General features: G+C 58.2%; 7 protein-coding genes across 7 annotated transcripts; 4 read left to right on the forward strand and 3 right to left on the reverse strand.

Moving 5' to 3' along the window:
* Nucleotides 1-385: 385 nt before the first annotated feature.
* Nucleotides 386-1,854, forward strand: L226DRAFT_608239 (uncharacterized protein). Its single transcript, XM_067685904.1, has 2 exons — nucleotides 386-656; nucleotides 736-1,854. The coding sequence occupies exons 1-2, from the start codon at nucleotides 601-603 to the stop codon at nucleotides 1,421-1,423; spliced, it is 744 nt and encodes a 247-aa protein (XP_067541487.1). The 5' UTR covers nucleotides 386-600; the 3' UTR covers nucleotides 1,424-1,854.
* Nucleotides 1,855-1,887: 33 nt separating this feature from the next.
* Nucleotides 1,888-4,425, forward strand: L226DRAFT_529369 (uncharacterized protein). Its single transcript, XM_067679589.1, has 6 exons — nucleotides 1,888-2,060; nucleotides 2,123-2,479; nucleotides 2,533-2,717; nucleotides 2,792-2,838; nucleotides 2,899-3,908; nucleotides 3,974-4,425. The coding sequence occupies exons 1-6, from the start codon at nucleotides 2,011-2,013 to the stop codon at nucleotides 4,119-4,121; spliced, it is 1,797 nt and encodes a 598-aa protein (XP_067541488.1). The 5' UTR covers nucleotides 1,888-2,010; the 3' UTR covers nucleotides 4,122-4,425.
* A 66-nt stretch (nucleotides 4,426-4,491) lies between these two features.
* Nucleotides 4,492-6,227, forward strand: L226DRAFT_565742 (uncharacterized protein; the record flags this gene model as incomplete). Its single annotated transcript, XM_067683829.1, has 10 exons — nucleotides 4,492-4,606; nucleotides 4,674-4,690; nucleotides 4,751-4,830; nucleotides 4,882-4,942; nucleotides 5,000-5,089; nucleotides 5,141-5,218; nucleotides 5,282-5,341; nucleotides 5,396-5,474; nucleotides 5,566-6,135; nucleotides 6,187-6,227. 10 exons carry the CDS (start codon nucleotides 4,492-4,494, stop codon nucleotides 6,225-6,227), a joined length of 1,191 nt encoding a protein of 396 aa, XP_067541489.1.
* Nucleotides 6,228-6,479: 252 nt separating this feature from the next.
* On the reverse strand, nucleotides 6,480-8,199 carry L226DRAFT_549667 (L-lactate dehydrogenase; the record flags this gene model as incomplete). Its single annotated transcript, XM_067682700.1, has 8 exons — nucleotides 6,480-6,769; nucleotides 6,828-7,177; nucleotides 7,233-7,345; nucleotides 7,399-7,572; nucleotides 7,629-7,750; nucleotides 7,806-7,873; nucleotides 7,933-8,053; nucleotides 8,109-8,199. 8 exons carry the CDS (start codon nucleotides 8,197-8,199, stop codon nucleotides 6,480-6,482), a joined length of 1,329 nt encoding a protein of 442 aa, XP_067541490.1.
* Nucleotides 8,200-8,706: 507 nt separating this feature from the next.
* Nucleotides 8,707-12,143, reverse strand: L226DRAFT_529372 (Zn-dependent exopeptidase). The gene is made up of 9 exons (XM_067679590.1): nucleotides 11,794-12,143; nucleotides 10,717-11,717; nucleotides 10,522-10,658; nucleotides 10,381-10,462; nucleotides 10,052-10,323; nucleotides 9,873-9,992; nucleotides 9,704-9,813; nucleotides 9,066-9,649; nucleotides 8,707-8,919 (listed from the first exon to the last, which is right to left on the reverse strand). Exons 1-9 carry the CDS (start codon nucleotides 12,084-12,086, stop codon nucleotides 8,789-8,791), a joined length of 2,730 nt encoding a protein of 909 aa, XP_067541491.1. The 5' UTR covers nucleotides 12,087-12,143; the 3' UTR covers nucleotides 8,707-8,788.
* Nucleotides 12,144-12,482: 339 nt separating this feature from the next.
* On the forward strand, nucleotides 12,483-13,870 carry L226DRAFT_432864 (uncharacterized protein; the record flags this gene model as incomplete). Its single annotated transcript, XM_067674723.1, has 4 exons — nucleotides 12,483-12,746; nucleotides 12,811-12,948; nucleotides 13,003-13,365; nucleotides 13,433-13,870. Coding segments are annotated over 4 exons (1,203 nt in total), but the record flags the coding sequence as incomplete, so codon positions are not given.
* Nucleotides 13,871-14,696: 826 nt separating this feature from the next.
* L226DRAFT_124398 (beta-glucan synthesis-associated) lies at nucleotides 14,697-17,932 on the reverse strand. The gene is made up of 9 exons (XM_067672216.1): nucleotides 17,566-17,932; nucleotides 17,306-17,499; nucleotides 16,893-16,983; nucleotides 16,530-16,824; nucleotides 16,310-16,467; nucleotides 15,891-16,178; nucleotides 15,611-15,817; nucleotides 15,445-15,555; nucleotides 14,697-15,394 (listed from the first exon to the last, which is right to left on the reverse strand). Exons 1-9 carry the CDS (start codon nucleotides 17,815-17,817, stop codon nucleotides 15,131-15,133), a joined length of 1,860 nt encoding a protein of 619 aa, XP_067541493.1. The 5' UTR covers nucleotides 17,818-17,932; the 3' UTR covers nucleotides 14,697-15,130.
* Between the last annotated feature and the right edge of the window lie 2,162 nt (nucleotides 17,933-20,094).

Genomic DNA, 20,094 nt, shown 5'->3' on the forward strand with positions numbered 1-20,094 from the left:
CACGCACGTTTCCAAACGTTGACAGCACCTTGTCTGTTCATATCGGAATGCAGCTGGGATCAATCGACCATCCCACTATACGCCGGTCAGAAATTCTTCCCACCGGGCCTAGTTCCGATCGAGACATCTGCCAGGCAGCGGCGTTGACTTTTGGATGTAGAAACCTCGCGGTCGATGTAGAGGTCGGTGAATAGGAGACGCATAATCGGTGGTTGAGAGGCAAGATAGAACACACACTGATAGTTCGACAGCAGTACTCAGACTGTAGCATTGTCGAGATGGTCGCTACGTAGAAGTACGCGAGTCGGGTCCCGGTGACGGACATTCACAGCCACCGCAGTAAGCAGGCGTATTTTGGGCGGGCGGCAAGCTATCACCTATATTCCAGTCTGGTAACACAGAACCCGTCTCCCCGTCTTCCTCCCCTTCCCTGCCATGAGTACTGGCGCAGGGAGCCGTTCCCAGCTACTCACCGCCGTCGTCTGACCCTCTCCTTTTGCCATTCTCTCTACCCGAACACTTGTTCAGCTCCAGTTGCCTTCCCCGGAGACCGGCCATCCTGGTGCTCGCGCCGGGCGCAGTGCGGAGAGTCAGAGGCACATGCGTCCCAGGTGGTCCGGATTGACGTGCTTTTTCGCCTTCGTATTGTGCTTCCAGTGAGTACTAGCTTTACCAGTCCATCGGTGTGCCTTTCGCTCGGCGAGTGTCCACTCACCAATATGGTATTGCGTATAGATTCGCGCTCGCTCTTCCTGCTGAAACCGGAACGTCCACACTCACTTCGCACTCCCCCTCGTCCACTGCCGAAGATTCTCGTCCTACCGCACGAACCTCAGAGTCGCGTTCCATCACCCCCGCGGCAGATGATCACGGTGACAGCGACGATTCACACTCATCGACACAAGCGTCTCACCGCACGAGCTCGTCTCACTCCCTCGCCATCCCCATTCCGCACACGCATACGCCCCACTCGTGGAGTCACAGCCTTAACTACACTGGCACGCATACTTTCTTGCCCCACCCCCCACCGACAGGGCCCGTCGGGGGCTCCCCACCGCGGTCCTCTCACGGTCAGAGCGCGGTTGCCATCGTCTTCGAGGTGCTCGGGGGTGCAGTTGTCCTGCTCATAGTGCTCGCGATTGCGCGTTGCTGGTACAGCTACCGTCGGACGCCTCCTCGAGACCGAATAGGTGCGCTGCTCAGTCGACATCAGCTGGAACGGGAGATGGAGGAACAGCAGCGGGACAGAATGGAGCGTATCAACCGTGCGATGGAACCGTACCGCTGGCGTCCACCACCACCGCCTTACCAGCCTGCGCCCGCGTACGATGCTGTGGTGGCCACAGACAGTCCCGAAGGATCCATTGATTGGGGACGTCCCTCCTTCCCGTCCGCATCGCATCCTCGTTCGCCTACCCCTTAGCGGCGACGCTGCGTGTTACGGACGTTGGTTCCGCGACGGCCACCACGGCCCTGTGCGTCCTTGGACGGCTCTTGGTCGCCGTGCTTTCCCTCTGCTGCACCAGCGCTACGGTTGCGCAGCTGGTGGGAGATTGGGAGTGGGAGCATGTGAGGCGTCGACGATTACATTCTCAGGACAGTTTACATCCGGACATCTGCTTTGCTGCGCTACAACCACGCCCATTTAGCATTTTTGGACTCTGCACGTGACAGTGCTTTACGATACGTGCGGGGGTCTGTCGTTCACCCGCTGTTTACTAGATCCATACTCACTTGTATAGAAGCCGGAGGGTGTAATAACAGCGAGCACATTACTTACTCTCAGTCGCCCGAAATGGCAGGTGACCTTCCAGAAGGGGATGCCCCACGACTGTATGTATGTAAGTTCCGGGGTCCTGATTGTGTCCGGGTGTCGCAAAGTGGGATTGGCGGGTCCTCGATGCCGACGCGCAACTGCCAGTGCGCGCAACCTCGACTCCCTCCCCCACGCCGCTCGAGGGCCCTTCGTCGCGCCGACGGTGACCATTCAACGCCCGCATGAGCGAGGCGATGTCCGACGATGCCGCCGCGTCGGCCTCGACGTCGGCAGCGATCAAGGAGTATGTGTTCTCCCTCAAAACTTGCGCGCGACGACCGCTGCTGACAGTGACGTTGACCGCAGAACGCCGCGTCCTGAGGAGCCTGCACAGACGACCGACGTCGACAACGCTCCCGATCAGCAATTCATGGATGTGCTCGTTCGGACCCAAAACGAGTGCCTGTCGGAACTAGGCTACTATCCTACGCTTCTCTCCGAGTTTCAGGAGATGCAGAAGACCTGCGCGAAGCTCCATGCCGACAACCAGAAGCTCTACTCGGATAACCGCTCGCTCGCCCACTTCATCGCGCAACAGAACCAGCGCATGGCTCTCCTCCAGGCACCCGGCGACCAACAGAAGCGCACCATTGCGGAGTTGTACGAGAGCGTCAGGATCGTCACGAATCAGCGGGATGAGCTACAAGCGAGGCTGCACGCAACGTACGTGTTTCATTTGTTCAATGACACAAGGAAGCCTCAGCCCCGTGGTGTAGGTTGCATGAAGTTGCTGTACTGCGGCAAGAACTCTCAAGGTTTGTCCCCGATGCACTGATCTCTCCGCGAGACAGAATGCCCGCCCCAGCTTCCATGCCCCAGCAAGCGCACCTTATGCAAACTGGTCAAGCTCCCTCACACCATGTCATCGTTCCACCTCCCGGGGCAAATATGCAAGGCCTTCGTGAGTACATCACGATCACGACGCGACTTCTCACGCGTTGTTGTTTATAACCTATCATGCGATTTCCATATTAGCTCCCAATCCCAATACGCTTCAATACTACAGGGCGCCGCCTCCGAAGGTAGGCTTTGGGGACCACCTACCATACCAAATATCCATGCTCAGAACTTTGTTGGCGCAGGCCGGCGTGCAAGGGTCGCACAACCCATTCCCTCAGCATCGTGGCTCCGCGCCCATACTTCTCCCGCTCGATACCTCTGTCACGCCCGCCATTGCGCAGCACCGCCGGCCGTCCGCTCCTGCTGCCCTTAATTTCATGCACACCGCGCCCGGACAAAGTCCTGCCTCTGCGTCTCCGTCAAACACCTTTGCGGGGCTCAGTCTGGCTAGCTCGCCTTCGACTCCTGTGTCCAGTCGGCCAGGTACTGCCAGTGGCCAGATGGCGTCTTTGCCAAGATATCCCTCCGGCTCCCGTCCGTCGTCTTCCAGGGGAATACACGTCGCACCACCAGTCATGAACAATCCGTCCAGCAGCTCCCTCGCTGGTGCCATCATTGATCTGACCCAAGACGAGAGCCGCGAAGATAGCGCGAGGAAGCGTCGCAAGCTCGAGCATACACCCAGTGTGGTGATCCCTCAAGCATCGGGTGCTGCCCCAGTGCCCTCGCCTGCTACTCCCTTTGGTCAGGACGTGCATAGTAGACACTCTCCGATACAGACAGTTGTCGCCCAGCCTTTCACCGTTCCTCAGTCACATTCTCAGCCTCACCATACCTCTTCTGCACATTCGCATCGTTCACATCAGCCTGAATTTGTCAATCCATTTGCCCCAGCTACGACCCCACCACAGTACACCCACAATCCGCCAGTTGCTGCTCCCCAGTCACGTCCTCCATTGTCTCAGATCATCGCGCACTCGCAGTCGATGCCTCAGTCTCAGTCTATACCACAGTCTCAGCTGCCGCCACAGCACCAACAGCCCGCGCAGGCGCAGGCACCTCCTGTACAACCAAGCAACCCTGCTAGCAGTGTACCTGTACAAAAAACCTCTGCGGCTGACACGCCCGTGCCAGATGCTGTCATGGCTGATGCTGCATCCGAGCCGGTACCTACTCTCGAGGAGGAGTGCATCGAAGCGAACTACGACGAGGATGACGATGACGAGGCGAAACTCTGGTGTAGAATGTGCAGGTGCGTCCGGGATGGAACATTCCGCCACGCATATACTCACTCACCTACCTGCCCATGTCGCGTAGATCCCGTTTCAATGGTGGGCATACGACCGAGAAGCCCACGCCCTTCATCAACGCGTCTCCGCAGCAACTCGTTGAGCACTGTGAGACCATCCACCCGCGTGGATGGGAGATCCTCCAGTCAAAAGTTGCCGCGCAGCGCGATTCATAGGCGTCCTCCTCCTCATCCCGGTTTGACCTTCTATGATACTGTACTGTCCTTTATCTTGCGCTCTCTTAGTTGCTATTGTCACTATTCATATCCATTCAGTAGTCAAGTCTAACCCCGTATAGTCCCCTTAGAGCCCTGACCCTAAACACGCTTCTTACCATCCGTCATACTATTGTTCATTTAATCAACCCTTGTACCAATCACGATCGAGCCCGCGTTATGTTGATCTGTCCCCAGCCGTCGCGTTGGTTTTCAGACTGCTGTGACCTGTTTCTACCAATGGTCTGCGGCTGACGAACGGTGCCTTTCTTAGAAGCGAGGTAAGCCTCCTTATGCTCCAACTCATTCTTCCTTCTCTCCACCCGACAGGATGCTCTACGCGAAGGACGGGTCCTTCCTGCTAGATGCTGAGGCTCCGAGCAGGCCCGACCAATACACGGCAGGTCCGATCCTTGTCCAGGCATTCTTGCAGTATCTGTGTCAAGGTGCGTTCTTCGCGCCGTAATAACGAATGCTGTTGACCTGACGCGATGGACTTCGTCCGCGATCCAGGGGTCATCATCGCACAGGTATCTCGCTACGGCGGGCTTAACACAGTATATGGGCTGCTCGCTGATCATGTGATTCAGGCTTCGAAGTTCTACGAACGTTGGGACGACGACCCCATTGCGCTGCGCGCATACGTGGTTGTGCTGGTGATCTTTTCTTTGTGAGTGCTCCAAGCGTTTCCCGCGCTCCCCCGAGGCTCAGGCCAGCACAGGGTGCAAACGGTACTGGAGAGCTACAAGACGTGGGTGGTTACCGTGCTCGAACTGCACTGGGTACGTCAACCAGTTACCATGCATGGGGAGCTTCGAGGCTCACTGAGCGGCTTCCAGTGGACCAGCAATCTACACTTCACCGAGTTCCTATGCAACTCCATCATATGCAGCCTCTGCGAAGTGTTCTTGATCAGGCGGTGTTACAGGGTACGTCGCACGCCATAGAACTGACTCAATCATGACAACTTCTGCATGCAGATGTCCGGCATGCGGATGATGGTGCTGGTGTACCTGGCCAGCGTAGCCGTGATTACGTTCGCAGCGAGCATCATCCTGGTACGTTGTTCAACGCTGTCAATTTGCATCAACAGTTGCTGATATCATCGCCGTTCTCCTCAGACCGTGAAGATCGCCATCGTTGTAGCACCACTTGCACAAGTGGGCGATGCGCACGTCGACGTATGCTTGCTAGGCCCCTACCACTATGTGACTGGCTGACACCGCCTCTGTCAGCCTCTCCGCGCAAGCATATGCGGATATCCGCTCTGGGTATACGGCACACTCCTGACCGCGCTCTCCATCACCATAATTCGTACGTTTCCCCTCCTCTCTTTTTTCTATCTGGATCCCGACATCTTCCTATCCATCACTAGTCTCGTGCTCGCTCTAGCACACCCGCACAGGGCTCACCTACCTCGACCGCACGGTCAAACACATCATCACCATGACCTGGGAGACCGCCGCGCTCCCCGCCACCTGCATGCTCGTCTCCGCGATCATCTACTCTGTCCGCGACGCGGACGGCATGGTGAACAGCCCCTCCCCCTTCGCGGAGGCGAACCTCGACCTCTTCTTCGCCGTGCTCACGGGCAAGGTGTACACGCTCGGCCTCCTCCGCACGCTCAACAAGCGCACCCAGTTCCGTGCGCGGCTCCACTCAGGCGACAAGTTGGGACGGCAGTCGCTGTCTGAGTGTGACTGGGTGGCTCCTGCCGCCGGCGGTGGCAGTCGCCCGCAGGCCGAGACTGGTGCCGATGGTGGCAGGACGGTGGTTAAGAACGCTCAGCACGTCACTTTCGACGACCTCAAGGATGAGGGCATAGTTCGGAGCGTAGGGGAAAGTCGAGTTGTGTCGCCGGCTCGCCCCGAGACACCCGAACGCTCGGCCGAAACGGCTAGTGGAACCACTTGCGCCGAGTCGGGTTTGGAGGACGGGTTCTCTCGTGGAGAGACCGAACCTACTTCGCCTGTGGGTTTGTTCTGATTCCTTTTACGTGCCCCTAACTGAACGTTATTGTCCGCAGGCACATGGGCAATCGCGTCAGAGCCTGCCGGTATCATCTAGGTCGCCATCCAGGTCGCCATCTTTAACCTCGTCCTTCGTAAGGGACGACACTAGCTCATGTCGTCCTGATTCGTCATCTAGTCCATGTATCTGTTAGTGGTGAGCTATCGATGTTTTTGCAAGCTTGAACTTTTTTCTGCCTACAAGACCGGGAGTAAGTGGTGATATGATTATTCCGAACTGTAGATCCTCTAACAAGACAGCACGAATGCCGACTCTACATATTAGGTGCACTGAGCAGCTACCTCAGCCTCAGAGCTTCGCATGCTCCCCGGGGCCCGGCGGCACACCACTCGGGCTGTACCTCAGCGCGTCGTTGTTCCCATGCACGTCCTTCGTGATCGACGGGTACCCGGCAACGGTCATGAGGATGTCAAGGTCTGCGAGGAGGCTCTTGATGACGTGCCTGCAGCCGTGCACGCCCTCGTGGGACATGCCCCAGACGTAGAGGCGGCCGACCATGACAACGTGCGCGCCAAGGGCGATGGCCTTGAACACGTCTGCGCCCGTGCGGATCCCGGAGTCGAAGATGATCGTCATCTCTGTGTGCAGTACGTTAGTCTCTAGCCTTGCTGTCACCATGAGCAGGATGGTGCGTACTGTCTCCAACAGCCTCCACGATCTCCGGCAGGACCTCCAAGCTGCCAACCGCGCCGTCGACCTGGCGGCCAGCATGGTTTGTCACGACTATGCCGTCGCATCCGTGCTCCAGCGCGGTCTTCGCGTCCGTGGCGCACTGGATGCCTTTAATAACGAACGGCCGCCCGCCGGAGATCTTCTTCCACTGACCGACTAGCCAGCGGATCTTATCCCAAGTGTGTGCCTTGCCGTGCCAGACCGCGCTATCGATCCATTTGCCCTTCTCGCGTTTGAGATCCTCCTTGTGCTTTGCCATGAAGACGGGGTCGGACTCGCCCAGCTCGTTTCCGGGCGTGCCCGGGTAGTAGAACCTGAAACCCGTAGTCAGGATGTGAGGTAAGAAGGGTGAGCGAGGTGAGCACATACGTGTAGTTCGCGATGTTGATGTCGGTAGGACGCCAGCCGAGCTGCCAAGTGTCGGTCGTGAGCATCAGGACATCGAAGCCGGACTTCCACGCCCGATTCAAAAGTGAGAGGGTCTGAAAGATGGTGATCAGTTGGCGGGCCAGGGCTCGGTGATTGCTACACTGACTATCTCATCGTCATGTCCCATGTACAGCTGGAAGAACCGAGGGCTCTTCGCGTTGCCGCCGTTAGGACCGTCGTACTGGTGCACAGAGTTGCTCTCGTTGCGCTCCGATGCGCCTTCGTCGTTCGCCTTTGCCACCTCTTCGATAGGCTGCGAAGCAGCAGTGGAGAGGCAGTACTACCGGATGTGTGTATGTCAGTTTTAATCCAGTGGATATCAACATGAATGCGTACGGGCATGCCTATCTCTCCGGCGACGCGCGCTGGGATGAGCTCGCCTAGAGGCGAATAGAGCTTATTGATCCCAATGGGAGCGAACATGATCGGTACGGGGATCTTATGCCCAAAGACAGTCGCTGCGTGCGGAGAGCATTCAACAGATATGTTTGTGACCTGTGAAGGGCTACTCACTCGTTAAGTCGCGTACGTTCGTGTCCACGCAGGTGCGTGGAACGATGCGCCATCTGTAGAAGGCCTCTCTGTACAAAGAAGTGGATTCAGCTTGGGTAGGCATACCCACGGGTATCAAGTAGCATGCCTGTTTGCGCGGTCTGTCCACCCAACACCCGCGTTCGAGTTGGCGTAGAAGTAGCCCCGGTCGTTGAGCTTCTTCTTGGTCGACTCCTGGAGCTCTTCGGGGTGAACCGAGAAGCTAGGCACTGCAAGGTTTGAATGTCAACATGAATTCAAACGTCAATGAGGTACTAAACATACAAATGCCGGTTTCTCCACCGCGCTTGAACATCTCGCGCTGGTAGAGCGAGTAGTGGGGAGAGGGACCCTTTGGCTTGTTCTCGGGATCCATTGCTGCTTGTTGAGTGCGAAGGAGTTGAGATGGAAGAGACGACTTGGTCGTTGCTGGTGGTGGTCAATGGTAGAGGTGTTTATATACTCGTGCTTCGCAGCATCTGAAATGAGTGCGTAGTGACATCACGGTGGCATAGAGATCCTCGGATGGACGGAAGGCCACTCCTCGGCGGCCTGCGGTCGGACGGGAGAGCAGCTGCCGACATTGTCCAGTCGAGTGCGACCGGAACATGCGAACGATAGCATTTCTGCAGAGCGCGACACAGCAACTTGCGAGCTGGACGGCTCCCCGAGAGCACAGACGACTGTCCGTTTCGGGTCTCCGAGCGCGTCCTGACGCGTGACGTCATCCCGCCCTCGCGTCTGTGGCTCACCAACAATAATAGCTCACAGACTCCTACAGGCGCACCACTTCATACGTCCTTTCCTTATTTTCCAGTGCAGTACAAACTCGCAGCAAATAAAATAAACCATCCGTACAGATTTGCAGCAGGAGAGTTTGAAGGCGCCGTCCGGTAGTAAAGCCAACCACGGACGCGGCCGCCGTGATCCAAAACCAAGCCCCACACCTCCCATTAGAGGCTAACTTACACCTTGATCGTCTCCGAGAGCTTGTCAAGGAGCGCCGCGACACGGCTCGCCTCCTCCTCCGCGAGTGTCGCGTTGCCCTCAAAGGTCAGCGCCTCTGTAACGGACGGCAGCGTCGTCGCTCCGTAGCCTGAAATGCAAATGCTCCATCAGCAATCCCATCCACCACCACACGGAGCTCCGTCGTGCTCTAAGCCAGAGACATGCCGCACGGCGCAGACGACGACGGGACGGCTAGGAACACGGCAGGAGGTAAAGGTTAGGGATAACACGTACCCAGCCACTTGCCGGGTGCGACACCCAGGTGCTTGTACCACTCCCGGTCCTTGATGCCCTCCTCCGAGATGAACCCGCGCTCGAAAGCGACCAGCTTCGCGTTCGCCCGCTGCACCCGTTGCGCTGCCTCGATGAACTTCTTGACCGGCGTCGGAGGCCCGTGCTTGAAAATCTTCTCGATCAGCTTCTTCAGCCACTCAGGAAGGTTGTGCGCCAGCCGGTGTGTGAAGCGGGGGCCGCCGTGGTGCTTCAGAGCGCAGTGACCACGGAGGTGGATGTGGTCACCCGCTACATGGTCACGGGCGTGATCGTGGCCGTGAGGGTGAATACGAGCGGGACCCCGATGAGTCTCATCGTGCTCATGCTCGTGGAAGTGAGGGTGCGGGTGTCCGTCACGGTGTCCCTGACCATGCCCATGGAACGGACGACGATGCGGAAGCTTGTCCAGGAGCTCGCGGAACTTAGCCTCCGCCTCTTCCTTCTCCGCATCCAGCGCTTTGCTCGCGTCGACGAGCCGTTCAATTGAGCTGCGGAGGCCCGAGAAGTCCGCGCTCGTCTTCAGAGACGCAGCGATGCGCTCAACACTGTGAGCCTGTCATCAGAACATACCATCTGGCAATGTAAGTTCAGTCACGTACTTGTCGAGGTAGCTGTGGAGCTCGAGAGAGTAGTGAGTCGTGTTGAGCGGGAGGATGATAGAGTCGGCCAGGCGGAGTGTAACAAGACCGAGGTGTTTCGCAACAGCGACCTGGTTGTACCATGAAGTCAATACTGTGGACGCTCCCGACAACGGTGGTAGGTACGTACGTGACGGACAAAGCCAGGGTCAGCATATACCTCTTGCCACCTCTGAGAGTCGTAGATGGAATGGTAGTGGTATGGTGCGTCGAACAAAGTTCCACCGAAGCCCTGGTCCATGCTCGCAACCTGTTGAGATGGGTGGTGAGCGATCTCCTCAAATCAGCGCGTGCAAAAGAGGCACTGACACCAAGGTGCTGGAGGAACGGCGTGAAGTCACTACCGGAGCCGAGGGGAGGGATGCTGAGATCCTGAAGAACATAGTCCTTGTTCTGCTGCACCCAAAGGTCGGTGACCTCGACGTCAGTCTGTCCGAGGAACGGACCCTGGTCCTGACGCGCATCCCACAAGGTCTTGGACGGGTCAGTCGGGTGCGTGACGTCGAGCGCAGCACCCTTGATGAGGTGAGCAAGCGATGGCGAAGCACCACTGTTCCACTTCGAGCCAGAGACGGAAACATCTACCTCCGCAAGAATATCAGCATGCGATTCAAATTGCTCGATGTACCCAGACCCACCGAGGTTGATATAGGAAACGACATGCTTGCTGATCCACTCAGGGAAGTCCTCCGCAAACTCAGTGCTGCCAATCAAGCCGTACTGCAAACATGCAACATGCAATGAGCGACACAACCGCTGATGTAACTTAGTCTGCGTACCTCCTCGGCATCCCAGCTGGCAATTACAATGTTGCGCAGAGGCCGCCAGCCACTCTTGATCAGGGCGCCGAAGCCGCGCACAACCTCGTGCAGGGAGACGGTGCCAGAGGTCGGATCGGCACCGCCCATGACCCACGCTACAAGTACGCATGGTAAGTAACACAGCTGACCATGGAAGAGGTTTCACGAGCATACCATCACGGTGGCAGCCGACAAAGACAGTCTCGTTTTTAATGTGACCGGGGATGACCGCCATCGTGTTCCAGATAGGCATGACGCGAGTATCGACATGGTTAACGAGCTTAACCTTCTTCTCGCTAGCCTTGCCAGACAGAGTGAACGCGTCCTCGGGGCTTGCACCAGAGATCTCCTTGAGCAGCCTCCGCGCGTTGTCACCAGAGATGGGCAAGCTGGGAATTTTCGGGATGTTCGCGCCGTCGGTGCGCGTCGCGTTTTCATACGCAGGCAGGCCGGGAGTGGTCGGGTCGCCGGGGTACATGGAGAGATACTGCACACTGCCGCGCTGCACAGAGGTAGGGTTGCGGGCGGGTCCTTCAGGATAAGGCGCATACCCATTCGCGACGGTGACGGCGCCGTCATCGCGCGGGTCATCGTAGATAAGGACGCCGACGGCGCCGAGCTCCTCCGCACGCTTGACCTTCAGACCACGGAAGACTTGACCGTAACGCGCGAGCGCGATCTTGCCAGTAAGGTTGCCACCGTTCTCGATGATCGCGTCGTAATCCTCCTTGCGGCCGTAGTTCACATATACGACCTGGCCCTCGACATCACCATCCGCGCTGAGACCGTGGAACGTCGGGATGTAGTCGCGGTACTTCGCAGCTTCTGGATCGCGCTCGTCGCCATCCTCAACCAGATCGGCCTCCCACTCAGGCTTGCCGTCCTCTCCCAATATCGAGAGCGAGCGATCGAGCGGGGTGTTCATGACCGGGAAGTACTTGTCAATCCATGCAATGGGCTTGTGCAGCTTGTCTATATCAAGAATCGCGTTTTGAGACTCGGGCGAGCCAGCGGGATACACGGGGGGCTCAGGCGGGGCGATGATACCAAACTCGTCCTGGAAGAGCTTGAGGATGGTGGTGGCATCATCAAAGTCCTCGACGGAACCAGCGATGTGCGGATGCGTCGCGTATTCGCGCGACGCAAGGAACGCGCTTGCGGGGTCGGGAACAGACCTACACGCAAACGTGAATAAGGAACAGACACGATGGTTGTTGGAAGGCACGTAGAACAGTTTGGGAACGAACGTACAGATAGAGTTCCTCTGCCTTCTCCTTGGTGAGCGCATGCGGTCCCTTGCCGCCAAACGCACTCAATCCCCAGGGTCGCTCATGTCGATGTTCCTGTTCGCCTCGGTAGGTGTGCGCGACGTGGCCCACGCCGCGCATAGCGAGCGCATAGACTCCATAGATAGCAACGATGCATATCAAGCCCTTGAGCCGTCGGAAAGCCGGGCGGGAGGGCTGCTGAGGAGGGTCGTAGACATCCTCTGCGAGTTTCTGGTCGAGAAGAGGGACCTTCTCGATGTCGTGAGTGCCCTGCATGGCGTGAGCCGGTGAGGGAGGAGAAGGAAGGAAGGAGTGGATATCCGTGGCTGCTGCGCGAAGGTTGGGTAAGATGTCGCGAAAGCCACTAGTTCGGGATGCGAATGACGCACTCGGCTTCTCCCAAGCTGCCCCGGCACGCGCTCTCACTCTGCGGCCGTTGCACATGGACCTTGTCCTATCTGTACCTTTGTTCCTGACTTATGTTGTATGTCCATTTGTCCAGACTTCGGATGAGGAATATAAAAGATAGCGTATACCGTTCTGCTGCTACTTACCGTAAATCGGCGTAGTGGCGCAAGTTGCAACGGCCCGCTATAGCACAGTGATCGGACGGTCCGGCTATGGTCAGTCCGGGGTACCGGCGCTCGTGCACAACGCTCCTCCTCCTCGACCATGGCGGACGAAGACAAGACAGCAGCCCAGTCTCCTCCCCCTGCACCTGCAACTGAGCCAGCTGCAGAAAGCTCGCCAGATCTTCCCCCAGCGCAGTCAGACCCTCCACCACCAGCTTCTACGGACCGGACAGAGCTCATACAGCGCGCACGCGCCTTCCTCACCTCACCCCAGGTCAGGCATGAAGACGCGACTGCGAAGCGGAGGTTCCTTGCAGAAAAGGGTCTGACGGACGCAGAGATTGAAGGACTATTGTATGAAGTGGTGCGTTGCGCGTCGTCGTCGTACCGAATTCTCACTGAGCGTTGCATCGGTGCACTGTATTCAGTCACCGCCCGCACCTCCACTTCCACCTCGGACATATCCTCAGCCGCCGCCCTCGAAGGTGCCATACCTGTTGTTGAACGTCTTCCGCGCGTTTACATGGATAGCTGGGAGCTCCGCTGCGCTCTTGCTCGCATACTTCGTGCGTCATATCCCCATCTCAGCATATTCTGGTCGGTGCTCATGTCAAATTTAGAGATTTCTGTATCCGAAAATTGCACAGACATATCAAGCACGTCTGTCTCTTAGGACACACCGCAAGGCTCTGCTAGAACGCTTGACACACTCTTTGGAAGACTTGAAGGCGACGCAGCAATCGACGTTCGCTGTACTACCCCAGCCTGATCTTTTCCGCGAACCTGCAAAATACGCAGAGTGCCACGGGCTAGAACAGCTTGCGGCTGCAGCTGGCGACGACAAGGACGCCCCTCCAGCAGTCCTGCTCCGCTGCGCCATCGAGGATTGTTCAAAGGCCGGACTCAAGGCCACGTCCGCTGAGCTCTTCCGCGCTCTCGAGGCCAAGCTCCCGTGGATTGCGGAAGAGGGCGTCCAGTTCGAGGTGAGCAATCTAAGTATCATTTGACTCTAACCACATGCCCCTCAACCAATTCTCTTCACAAACGCAGGAAACACTCTGGCAGACGCTCACAACCACACCTTCCTTCCAACCCGCCCCTCCTCCTCCATCTACAACACCAGCCCCCACCCCCGCCCCCGCGCCTCCCCCGACCCCGGACACAGTCTGGACATATACCCCGCCCAGCCCTCCCCCTCCGCCCGCCCTCCTCACCTCCCTCACCGCGCTCAAATCCGCACTACCCCCACCGCCCCCAGACCAGCCCAAGTTCCAGCACACGTTCCACGCGCTCTCGGGCCTCACCGGCTACATCGCCGCGCAGACCTACGCGCACGCGCACGCGCACACCTTCCGCGCGCCCGGCGTCGGCCTGGGCCCCGCGCTCTCCCCCGAGGAGGAGGACGTGCGCCGCGAGATCCGCGCGCTCAAGGGCCTCGTGCTCAACCGCCGCGCGTTCATGCCGCGCGCCGGGCTCCCCAGGCCCGGGCTCCCGCTGCCCGCAGGAGGCGACGGCGCAGCAGCAGCAGCAGCTGTTACTGCTACGCCGGCTTAAGGGAGGGAGGGATCTCTCACCAGTGTGTCTGTCAGCTTTACGGTATCTGCGATGTACGTGTTCCCGGTAGTGTATTCAGTCATGGATCACCACTTGCTTCCTCAGCGAATCCCAGTCATTGGCGTACTGCTCAGTGTGCTGCGCACTGCGCCCTGGGGGCCTGGGTTCAACTTCTGCACTTCCCTGCCGCGAAGGGTGGAAACCCACAGAGTCGGGATGAAAAGTCGAGGGAACGGCGCGGCAACCGGCCGACCGCTTCATACAGGCTACGACGTCCGGACGGCCTCGGTCCTCCTCCAACGTTTTCTCATCTGCTACCAAGTTAGTGCTCTTCTAGTGCCAATTGAGATTGAACGCGTGGGGTACTCGACAACAACATTACCAATAAAGATATTAATGTAGCATGCACAATATATATGACGGTGGGTGGGTGACGGTGATGATGGTGGTGATAGGTATAACGCGTACGTATGTAAGTAGCGACCGTCCACGGGCGCACTGCAACGATGAACGATGAACGTACACGCGCATCGGCCTGGAGTCCGTCCTCCCGCAGGCCCGCGTACGTGTGCGGGAAAGGAGGCTCTACAGACAGACACAACGTCCGAGTCCGAGATGGCTATGCAAGTATATGCTATGTGAACCGTCCATGCAACTAGTCCGTGGCTACGAGTCCTGCGCACGGCTCCAGAGCCAGGTCGACAGGATGGCAGCGGCCGGGGGCCGCGGACACGCACGGCCTGGCGAAGCCGAGTGCGCAGACGAGGGTAACTAGAAACGGGAGCCTGAGTCGCGGCAGAGGAGGTTGTCCGGGCGACCATGCGAAAGATCAGGGTATGAGTGAAGGTCAAAAGCTAAATGGGCGTGTCAGGGGCGCGAATGTCGGGATGAAGGGGAGGGTTCGTGGCCGGGCGGGCGTAACGTGTAAGGCGTAAGGCTATAGGGCTGGAGGAGTAATACACTGGCAGCAGTTGCGGGGTAAGTAGGACAGGTGCGGAAATGAAGCGGAGAGGCAAAGTGCGTGTGCTGGGACATGTTCGACAGCGGCGATCGGCAGAGCAATGCGACAGGGACGTGAAGTTGCGGCCTACGGCGAACGTGGACGGGGACGTGAGCGACCTGTACAAGGGCGGCTGTGGTCGTGCGAGGCGTCTCATGAGGTGAGGGAACAGAGTCGATCGGTTGGAACCACGACTAGCATTCACCGAGGAAGCTGTTCTTGGGCCACGATTGATGGAAGTCGTTGACCCATGTTGTCAGATTCGGGTTCGTGTACGCCTCCTGGAACTGCTTGATGTACGCCGCAGTTGGATAGTCCGGTGGATCGCATCCAATATTGATCGCGTTGGATGGCTGGTATACGCGGATGTAGTCCACACGCATATGCACTGGGAATGGTAGGTGGTCGAGATCGACCGGGCCGAAGTTGTGGGACATTCCCAGGTTCGCGATGAGGTACTAGCACGTTGTTTTAGCATTGCATCCGGAGATGAAGGTAGGAAGCTCACCATGGGCTCTCCAGGAACCGGTCGCTCCTGGATCTCGACCAATGGGTCCGGACCCATACCAGGACCGTTCAGAGTCCATGATATCTTGTTATTCGATACCCAGGTGATATACTGTCCCCCGACTACGTCAGCTCTGCATCACAAGAATCTTCCAGCGCGTACTTACCCCATCCTCAAAGCCAGGCTTGTACTCGAAGCCGTATATCGAGAAGCAGCCCGTGTCGCCCTCGTAGCAATTTGGATCTGTTGCAGTCACCACCGACGTCGCCTGTTGCGTAACACTACCAGTGAAGGTATTCTGGAACGAGATGGATGGGTCCGCGATGATCTCATTATCACTCGTGTTCAGCCAGATGTACGCATGGTTGAACGGCTGGAGATGACACATGAGCAGCGAGTTCGTGCGCTCATGAAGCCGTCATCAGGCACCAGACATGTGCACTCACCGCCCACTGCGCACTCTGGGAAACTTGCGCAACCAGAGTATTTTGATCGATCTGCGCCTCGAACATGTCGATCTCCGGCGCAGACCTGCCAACAAAGGTACCGTCTTGGTGTTTTGGCCCGGGATGAGCCTCGCCGTCACACGTACACCGAGATAGCCGCTGTCCCGGAAGGAAGGAAAGGATGCCACCATTGCCCTGGTCGCCGTCGACCGTGGCTGCCGCGGGTTGTCCGTTGATGGTCTGGTTTGCAACCGTGCCGATGTCACAGGTGTCGTACGTGTACGGCCACTGCGACGCGATGATGATGTTCGGGTCCATCGGGTAGGTGCGATGGCAGTTGCAGGATGAGGGAACATCGAATGAAAAGAATAGATATTTTAGCGAATAGAAGGGCGAACGACCGATGATCGAAAACCCACCATTCCCTCTAGTGACGCGCCATAGCCAGCGCGGCCGAGGTTACCCATGGTCCATATGGCAGGCCAAAGGCCGAGGACGTTGTTGACACCCGGGAGCGAAACGTTCGCCTCGACGTACCCACCGGTGAAGCAAAACTTGTTCCAGGTAGACATCATCCCTGGAAGAGAGGCGAGATAAGAACGGTCCCCAATAACAAGGCGAAAGTGGGAATGGGCTAACCTCCCTGGTAGTGGAGATTGTGCGTCTCCTTCTGGGACAAGGTGATAACGAGGTTCCCGCCCTCGGTTGTAATCGCCTCGGGGTCGTACCACTCGAGGTTGTTGGTGGCCCAATAGTGCAGGTCGACTGCCTCCCAATAGGGGTCGTCTCCGGGGTAGAAGGTCCGGCCGTCCACGTTGAACTCATCTGAGAAGACGAGCTCGAGGTCTTGGCCTGTATTCCATGCTTTCTTCTTGCGAGCGGACTGGGGCGTGTGTATGTCGATGAGGCCGCGGTGACCAGGAATATCGGGAACCTATTGTTATGAGCATGGGAAGGGAGGAGATGAGCTTTAGACGGGAGGCGGTGACCGGGGGAACAGACCTGGCCAGAAGCGTTGATTCCTCCCAGATTGAAAGCACCGAACGTGCTCAGAGGTTTTCGCGTGACGGCAGTAACGACGGGGTAGCCAACACTGGTAGGCGAGAATGACGTCAGTACGGTCGTCGTGGGATGTCCGGCGGTCGCCGGCTCAGTGGTTTTACACGCGCTGCTGCCCCGGACCGCCTCTAAAGCGTCACATCATCGGGCAAATGGCGCGACGGTATTCCCGGCTCCGGGGTACAGCAATCAGTGCGTAACACGGGACTCGTCAAGCAAGTTCCAGGAAGGCACAGAGTCTGTATTGTCCCATCAACGGATAGATGCAAGTGCTGCGCGTGCGTGGAGACGTCGTTCCGCGCAGCGCGAAGACATACGACGATCATGCGGGCATCAATAGAAGAGTGGAGACTCACAAGAGGGTCAAGAGGCCAGCAATGAGCACTAGAAGGGTGCCGACATTGGTGACGCCACGCCAGGAGAAGAGCTCGCCGCCATGGTCTACCTCTGTGGTGGGTGTGGAATCTGGCTTGTGGAGGTCGTCGTCCTCTTCCTTGTACTCGGGAGAGATCTGCATTCCCCACTTCTGAGGGTCCGGAGAAAGGGTGTACTGTGGGTGCAAGACATATTCGCTGAGCGGAACTGGACGTGGAAGGCGTCTGCGGGGTTCACTCACGCCATCGCCGAGGGACAATGGCCTGCTGGGACCCAGATATGGGGAGTCGGAGGCGGCGGAGAGGGAGGGACTGCTGGTGGATGCAGCGAAGCGGTAGGAGATCGGAGGAAGGCCCTGGAGTACTGAGCGGTCGAGGAGACGCGAGGTGGAGCGGGAGCTGGGCGAGGACGGGGACGAGTCGATTGAGCCCTTTGATGTGCGGCTGGAGTAGCTGCTGTCCAGGGGCGGACGCAGGGAGGGCGAGTGGTCCATGGTGGGGGCGGGGGAGAAGGAGAAGAAGGAGGGACACGGGTTAGGATAAAGAGCGAATATTCGGGAGAGGCAGAGGCAGAGACAGGCGAGAGTCGTGAAGGGAAAGCGAAGGGGAAGTCTCCCGCGCGGTGGAGAACCGGAGCTGTCATTGCAATAATAGCCCGTCCGCCAGAAAAAGAGGGCGTCATCCGTGCCAGGAAACGAACCTCCCTGGCCCTGCTTCCCTCCAAATCAGGATTGTCCCCTGCAGGCGGTGACCCACGACCAGGACCCCGTAACCAGCCTCCCCCGCGGCCTCTCCTCCGCCAGCCCCGAGCCACCACCCGTCGTGATCCCATCCGTGCGGCCGAGGCTGAGGCTGCGTACCGTGTCAGACATGCACTGGCAGTGGTTGGCTTCAACGCGATCGGGCAACCAATCAATATCGCGACCCATAACAGGCAACTCAAACGGGAATCTCCGTAACCTTGTTCACCGGTGCACCCGCGACTCTGCCGAGCCTGCCTAGGTCTGCCTCTGCTCACCTGCGTCGACTCGCGATGTCGTCCACGTCTTCCTCTGCCAACGCATGTACCACAAGCTCTCGCCAACTCTCCCTCTCAGCCACATCAGATGGGCTCTCGCGGCGTCCAGGGCAGTGCTGATCCCGCTCTTACACTTCCACCCAGCCGCTCGTCGCCACGTTGTCCGCTAGCCTCCGACACAACCCTACTCACCTCCCCATCCCGCAGCACGTCACGGTCCCGACGCGCGCATGCCATTACGTGCGCGCATGCGAACAGTTGAGAATCTGCAGTACACCCGTACGCGTCCCTCATCCCCATTTCAGCATCTCTCAGCGCGTTCTGCGGTCTGCGGTCTGCGGTCTGCTCGGTGTCCGACGCGCCCTTCCTCCCAGGCAACCCGCTGATCGACCTCCCCGCAGGCCCTGGGGTCTCACCCTCCATCACTCACAACAACGCCCACTTAAACGCGTCGTGATTCCCCGACGTCTCGCCCGCCCCGCCACTCGTCTAGATCCTCGGGCCCTGCTCTTTGCCATGTCTCCCTTGTCTGGACGTTCTGCGGGCACTGCTGCTCGTGACGCGATCACGCCTCCCGGAGTATTTCCTTCTCCAGACTCCTCCTCTTCAAGTCATTCTATGCTCTCTCGCCACCACCTCTTGCTCGCCCTTGCCGAATCTAGACTCTAGAGCCTTCTCGAAGCGCCAAAGCCATGTTCTGAACACTACAAGACGCCTACCCATCTCTCAACGTCGTTCTCCATCATCCCGAATATCAGACTCAGGGCCCACCCGCGCCTCCCGACTGAATAAATCTCTCATAACTCGTGCCTTGCACAGTCCCTCCTCGGATACCTATGCCCGTCCTGCGTCCACACAGTCCATCTAACACCGCCCTTTGTCATCCCGAGTCGAGCACAGTCTGAGTGGAGATTGTAGACACGTCTCCATGTGCACCTGGGCAGCCGGCGCAGCGCTGTACTTATGCTTATGGTCCCAAAAGCCTAGTACTGTTTGAAGCTCTCGCATGCCCATATATAAGCCGCGGTGATAACCTACACCCGCCGTCGGCGTTGAAACGCTCAAACGGAAGTCATGCTCGAGCGCTTCGAGATGATCCCGAGCAAGAACGCTGTGCCCGACTCCCAGTCTACAAACCGTAAACGTCGCGCTGTTCCATGCTTGCACGGCTCGGTGACACCGACCAGTGCGTCCTCCGTTACTTGCGGTGCCGGCGACCTGTCGGACCCGGGCGTACGTGCATTGATATTGCGACCAGCAAAAGGCAGCACGTCGCATGCCGGATGCCGACCGTGCATCCGTCCTGCTCCCGGACTTCTGCTTCGGAGACCGTTAGAGTGTCGTATGGAGAACACACAGACACAGACACCAAGCAGGGAGAGCCGAACCAAGGACCAATGCATAGAATATACGCGCGTGGCAGAGGCGACTACGGATACAGCGACGTTCGAGCGTCGTAACACATTGTGCGCGCGGGCGCGGGCGCGGGAGCACGTACGGTACAGGTACTACATGTATGGGCAGAGGCAGAGGAAGGAGGAGATGCTGATAAGTAAGATGTATGAACGGATGAATGGATGGCCGGAGCGATGTGCGAGAACCGTATGCAGTATGTACGGGGGATGCAGGTGGGTGGACCGTGGAGATGAGCAGAACTGAACTGAACCACCGGCGAGACAAGTGACGAGCCTCTGTGAGCCGTGAGGGACATGCGAGTGGCGGAGGGACGTCGAGCATGGCATGGAAAGGGTAT

The sequence above is a fragment of the Lentinus tigrinus genome (genome assembly GCF_003813185.1).
Source record: "Lentinus tigrinus ALCF2SS1-7 unplaced genomic scaffold L226scaffold_2, whole genome shotgun sequence".
Classification (NCBI taxonomy): domain Eukaryota; kingdom Fungi; phylum Basidiomycota; class Agaricomycetes; order Polyporales; family Polyporaceae; genus Lentinus; species Lentinus tigrinus.

What these genes read in the sequence shown, in the direction of transcription:
- L226DRAFT_608239 (XM_067685904.1), top strand. Translation starts at nt 601, where the DNA reads ATGCGTCCCAGGTGGTCCGGATTGACGTGCTTTTTCGCCTTCGTATTG. An exon ending in GCCTTCGTATTGTGCTTCCA is followed by an intron (nt 657 to 735) that starts GTGAGTACTAGC and finishes TATTGCGTATAG; the next exon opens with ATTCGCGCTCGCTCTTCCTG.
- L226DRAFT_529369 (XM_067679589.1), top strand. Translation starts at nt 2,011, where the DNA reads ATGTCCGACGATGCCGCCGCGTCGGCCTCGACGTCGGCAGCGATCAAG. An exon ending in ACGTCGGCAGCGATCAAGGA is followed by an intron (nt 2,061 to 2,122) that starts GTATGTGTTCTC and finishes CGTTGACCGCAG; the next exon opens with AACGCCGCGTCCTGAGGAGC. An exon ending in GGCAAATATGCAAGGCCTTC is followed by an intron (nt 2,718 to 2,791) that starts GTGAGTACATCA and finishes TTTCCATATTAG; the next exon opens with CTCCCAATCCCAATACGCTT.
- L226DRAFT_529372 (XM_067679590.1), bottom strand. Translation starts at nt 12,086, where the DNA reads ATGCAGGGCACTCACGACATCGAGAAGGTCCCTCTTCTCGACCAGAAA. An exon ending in CGTTTCCTATATCAACCTCG is followed by an intron (nt 10,324 to 10,380) that starts GTGGGTCTGGGT and finishes TTGCGGAGGTAG; the next exon opens with ATGTTTCCGTCTCTGGCTCG. An exon ending in ACCCTGGCTTTGTCCGTCAC is followed by an intron (nt 9,814 to 9,872) that starts GTACGTACCTAC and finishes TGGTACAACCAG; the next exon opens with GTCGCTGTTGCGAAACACCT.
- L226DRAFT_124398 (XM_067672216.1), bottom strand. Translation starts at nt 17,817, where the DNA reads ATGGACCACTCGCCCTCCCTGCGTCCGCCCCTGGACAGCAGCTACTCC. An exon ending in CAATCTCCACTACCAGGGAG is followed by an intron (nt 16,468 to 16,529) that starts GTTAGCCCATTC and finishes CCTCTCTTCCAG; the next exon opens with GGATGATGTCTACCTGGAAC. An exon ending in GCGCGTCACTAGAGGGAATG is followed by an intron (nt 16,179 to 16,309) that starts GTGGGTTTTCGA and finishes ATCGCGTCGCAG; the next exon opens with TGGCCGTACACGTACGACAC.